The sequence below is a fragment of the Antrostomus carolinensis genome, unplaced genomic scaffold, assembly GCF_000700745.2.
Source record: "Antrostomus carolinensis isolate BGI_N321 unplaced genomic scaffold, ASM70074v2 scaffold11230, whole genome shotgun sequence".
Classification (NCBI taxonomy): domain Eukaryota; kingdom Metazoa; phylum Chordata; class Aves; order Caprimulgiformes; family Caprimulgidae; genus Antrostomus; species Antrostomus carolinensis.
The window spans coordinates 79972-85204 of record NW_010287790.1 but is presented as its reverse complement, the minus strand read 5'-3'; the positions used below and the strand labels follow the sequence as shown (position 1 = coordinate 85204).

Genomic DNA, 5233 nt, shown 5'->3' with positions numbered 1-5233 from the left:
CTTCCCCTTGCGACAGTGTATTTTGTAATGCTGTAAGCCTCTGGTACTCTGGATCCAAGTTTTGATCTCCTGTGCCAGGATCTGATGAGCACTGTTTTTATTTAAAGCTGGGGAAGGACTTTTCATAACGACAACTAATGACAGAACAAGGGGAAATGGGTTTAAGCTGAAAGAGGGGAGGTTTAGATGAGATATTAGGAAGAAGTTCTTCACTGTGAGGGTGGTCAGACACTGGAACAGGTTGCCCAGAGAAGCTGTGGCTGCTCCTCCCTGGAAGTGTTCTCGGCCAGGCTGGATGAGGCTTTGAGCAACCTGGTCTAGTGGAAGGTGTCCCTGCTGCTGGCAGGGGGGTTGGGACTGGATGAGCTTTAAGGTCCCTTCCAGCCCAAACCATTCTATGATTCTATTTAAATGACCTTGTTAGATCCTCAGAAGTTTTGAAACTCTTCCTGTGATGTCAATCTGCAGCTCACTGTCCAGGACGTGACAGATGACTGGAGTGTGTGGTCAAAGTGGGGAAAACCAGACCACTATTTGCCTGAAAAAAAGACTTCCTTGCATCAAGTTTTACAGGTGTTGGACACGTGTGGATGCTGTAACTTCAGTCATTCTGTTCCTGGTACATCACAGCAGCAGCAGCAGACTGAAATACATTTTAACAAATCCTTTGCTTTGAGTTTCAGTGGTGTGTGTATATATGAGAGAGTTGTGACAAATGCACAGGAATTGACAAGTGTAAGGACTTGAGTGTGATGTGTTGAGATGGGGCTCTTCCATCTGGGCTGAGATTTAATCCTGTAGTCATTACACTGATAAAATATTCCAAGTTTCATTTTTGAAATTCATATTTCAGTCACTCAGAGTAAGAACTGCATTAAGGTCGGGGGAGGTTATTGAAAACATCTTTGTTCTTGCTCTGCCAACCTAATTAATGTATTTTTGGGGGCATTGAAAGCTGTTCTTTAAGGAAATAATTGCCGCTCTTTGTGGGTGATTTTTTGACTTCATGTCAGTGAAAAAGGTAATTTTGTAGTTCTTAATTTGACTGTTTTAAAGTGAGGATCTCATTAAGATGTTGAGCCCACCAGAAGTTTGGAGTGTGAACTTCCATGTGCGTGTGTGTTTTTCCCTAATTGTATTCACTGGAGTGTGCCACGTTGACCTTTCTGCTTGAGTTGCAGGTTTGTGACTTCTGGCTGCTGGTTCAGAGTTTATTCCACTGATTTAAAACATCTTCCTTAAAAAAAGAAGCATCAGTAGTGATTCTTTGGCTTCATGCTTTTAAAATGCAGTGAAAACACTTATTTAGTATTTCAGCCTTAAATGAATTGAGCTAGTTGAGGTTAGCTCCATTTTCATCCCCCTCAACTTCATGGTAGAATTCTATTTTCCATCTTTTATTCTTGTTATTAAAACATCTGTATTTTGAATCCTGTGTGTTAGGACTGGAGGCTGCCTGTGTCTTAATTCCCTAGTCTGTAAATACAGATAAGACTGGGAATAACTACAAATTATTACTGCTAAATGCCCATTTAGTTGCTTTTGAAATGACTGATTTCTGGAGGGATATCTCCCTGCTGCTGTTGGGAGTTTGGTGATACAACAGTGTTGGCAAAAATTTATCTGCTAGCAAAAGCTCAAATATATAGAATCATAGAATCCTAGAATGGTTTGGATTGGAAGGGACCTTAAAGCTCATCCAGTCCCAACCCCCCTGCCAGCAGCAGGGACACCTTCCACTAGACCAGGTTGCTCAAAGCCTCATTCAGCCTGGCCTTCAACACTTCCAGGGAGGGGGCATCTACAACTTCCTTGGCCAACCTGTTCCAGTGTCTGACCACCCTCACAGTGAAGAACTTCTTCCTAATATCTCATCTAAACTCTCCTCTTTCAGTTTAAACCCATTTCCCCTTTTTTTGTCATTAGTTGTCCCTAAGAAAAGTCTTATATGACAGTTATACTCTTATTTCTGCCTGTAATACTTATTTTGTTCAGCAATTAAACCCGTACCAACACTGTTTTGTACATATTTGGGTTCAAGCCAAACAGGTATGACTGTACCAGCAGACACTTTCAAGGGTGTAATTGGCTTTCTGCTATTTTCTTCTGTTTTAGGGCACCTGGTTGGGAGGGAGGGGCTGCAGGAGCACAGAAAGGTTTCCTTGTTCTCCGTTCCGGTGCCTGCCTGCCAGGAACAGCACTTACAAGAAGTCCCGTGTCTCAGGGCTGGAGTGTTCTCAGTGCCGGAAGAATATTGGGGATTACAACTATCAGGACTGCAGGAAAAGATTGATTTTTGTTTGTTTGTTTGCTTTAAACATAGTCTTATCTAGTCTGAGTTTCTCTAAGAGGGTTAATATTGGGTGTTTTTTTGGAAGTAGAAGCAACAATTCCTCTGACAAGCTCTTTTTTTCTTCTTTTCAGGTGTTCTGTTGGAATATACGTCGCACATTTATGGCGATTCTGAGTGTGAGGGCAGACTTCTGCCAGGCCCAGCACAGCATCCTGGCTGACAAGTGAGCTGAGAGCAGGGGGTTCTACGTGCCATAATTACTTTGCCTTGAAGACTCCAGACACAGCGAACACACTCAAATATATGGGATATCTCCTGCACATTGGAAGCATATTCCTTTTACTGACTCTAGCAAAACTAAGCATCAAGAAAACAAAGTGGAGAGAAAATCTGCCCTTACTTTTTTGCCTCACCAGTGCCTAAATGTAGAACAGGCTGCCTAGTCTTGCATGTAGTCAGAGTTTTTGGAGTCTGAAGGATACCACCTGCAGTAATTGAGGCCGAAGTTGAATTCAAGTGGATTCTGAAGCAAACCTGCTTTTCTAGAAGCGAATTCTTTAAGGAACAAACACGTCAAAGCAAGCTCTGATCAATCCCAGGCATTTTAGTGGTCTTTTTAATGTTTTCTGCTGTGAAACGTTTCCAAGGTTATTGATTTTTTTTTTTTTAATTTTTTTTTTGGCCCCTGACACATTTTTTTTGCCATTATGAACCGTCCAGCCCCCGTGGAAATTAGTTATGAGAATATGCGTTTCCTGATCACTCACAACCCAACCAATGCAACCCTCAGCAAGTTCATAGAGGTAAGGCAGTCAAATAAAGTGTCCTCCTTCTTTCCTTATATGCTCATAATTTCTGTGGATGCACTGAACAGTCATTCTTCACACCTGTTGCTCAATGCTCTGGCTCTATGTTACTTGAAACTTAAGGTGTTTTTATCTTTAATATCCTGTTCACATTCTCCTGACAGTCTGAGAAGAGAAGCCACCAATTACTTTTTCCAGAGTCCTGCATTTCTCTAATTGCAAGAGGCTGGATGAGCTTCTATTTTAGAATAAGAACACACACCCTTGTTATCATTTGTGTCCTGATTTCTGAAGGACTGCATGTTCTGTGGTTCTGAATGTTATTTTTCATTAAATAATGTAGTGCTTCTAATATATCAATCTATTGCTCATCTTTTGGCTTCTAAAGAAGTAATTAACAGAATTACATCTGGTTTCTGTCTTATCATCCTTTCTTCTCCCTTCGAGTACGATGAGGTGCAGTATTTAAACTGGTGTTGTAGTTCACAGGATGTGTTCTCAAACTGCCCTGCCAATCCCAAAATTGCCAGAGATTTCAGGTGCCAGAATTTACCATGAAAAATCACATTTACCTGGGTCCAACTGTGGGAAGAGAATTATGATGGGCAGTGGATCACACCATTGTTGACACAATAAGATCTTAAACACTGCAAAATTTAATACTCAGTTTTCTGAAAAAGTAACAGATGGGATCATCAGAGCAGTACAGTGTATTTCTGCATTCTAGTTTGCCCCAAACCCTTTGTACCCTTATTTTTATCTTGTGCATGCAGGTCTTTTTCATTCCAAAGAGATCCTGTCATCTGATACTGATGTCAGACTGTGGCTATTAACAGACTTCCATCATTTAGCAGTGTGCTCTTCACCACGAGTCTGCTCACATATTAGTGGTTAATTTTGCCTGAAAGCCACGTTCTTTTGCTCTTTATATAGATTTTTTTTCCCCATTATTGTGGATTGTCTTCCTTTTCCAGAAGTCTTGACTCTGAAATAGATACTATTGCTAATTGTTAGAAGTTATAGTGATGCAGTCCAAACATGAGAGGAAATTCTACTTGCTGTATGAACCTTCAAAATGAACTTGAACAGCTGTTGTTTGATCTTCTGATTATTTATCTAGCACACTGTGCTACTTATAGTGCATTACAAGGAAGCTGGAGTATGGTGGTGTGTGTGTTCTGTTCCTCCCTGCCTCAAAATGTCAACACAGGCTGAAGCAAACAGATCCAGGCTTCTATTTAAAGAGAAGAAGCTGCATGGAGGATATAAGCAGCTGTTTGAATTTTGCTTTTATATATGCATTTTTTTTCCCACCTTGGCATTTCCCTAGAGAGGAAGAATTGAGAGGTATTTTGTACTTGTTCCTCACTTGTAATCCTTGTCCTGAAGGAGGCTATAAACTCCCCTTTCTCAGCTGGCCCTTGCTCCTTCGTTGTGTGGTCACCTTGACTCTGTGTCAAATGTTTAGTTGATGAGAAAGTTCCTTAGTTCTAAGTTCTTAGTACTAAGTTCCTTAATTCTTTGCTCTGTCAGTGTGCTCACGTGTTTTCCTTTTCCTTAAAGGAGCTGAAGAAGTATGGAGTGACTACCTTGGTTCGAGTTTGTGATGCCACTTATGATCAAGCTCCTATCGAGAAAGAAGGAATCCAGGTTCTAGTGAGTTGCCTTTAAAACTGTCTAAAAATGAAAAATCAGGTGTGCAGAAGTGGTGGGAATGTCCTTCATGCTTTGTGCAAGAGCTTTTGGCTATTTCAGATTGGCCAAAAGTGATGTGATCACCTGCATCAGCTAAAGCTGGTTTGGGGAAATTCACTGTACTTTTCTGAAAGGTACTTGCTGATTCATTACTGTCACTTTAGAAATCTCTGTTCCTGGATTTGCTGGGATATTTTGGTTGGCTTTTAATGACTAGGTGTCACCAATCCAGTGTTCAGTCTTGTGGCTTGTACAACTCTGGTCCCTTTCTCTAGATACAGCCCTCCTTGGCTTTACTATTGACCTTCTCAGGGTGAAGATAAAACTCTGTTCTCTTGCTTGTTCAAAAAGTGCCACCTTTTGAGATAACAGCTGACAGGTTGATCCAGGTTTCCATGGCCTGGACATTGATGGATAGCTTTGTCACTGCTCACCTCGA

General features: G+C 41.2%; 1 protein-coding gene across 4 annotated transcripts in view; it reads left to right on the top strand.

The window, feature by feature from the left end:
* Nucleotides 1-2871: 2871 nt before the first annotated feature.
* The window catches only part of PTP4A2 (protein tyrosine phosphatase 4A2), an 11350-nt gene continuing 8988 nt past the window's right edge, over nucleotides 2872-5233 (top strand). The window contains exons 1-3 of one of the 4 annotated variants that reach the window (XM_010164164.1): nucleotides 2872-2940; nucleotides 3014-3096; nucleotides 4663-4755. In XM_010164164.1, coding sequence (XP_010162466.1) covers nucleotides 2913-2940; nucleotides 3014-3096; nucleotides 4663-4755 — 204 coding nt within the window. In that variant the 5' untranslated portion in view covers nucleotides 2872-2912. Of the gene's footprint in view, nucleotides 3097-4662; nucleotides 4756-5233 lie in introns of all 4 variants that reach the window. The other 3 variants (XM_010164172.1, XM_010164180.1, XM_010164187.1) reach the window with 3 other exon arrangements.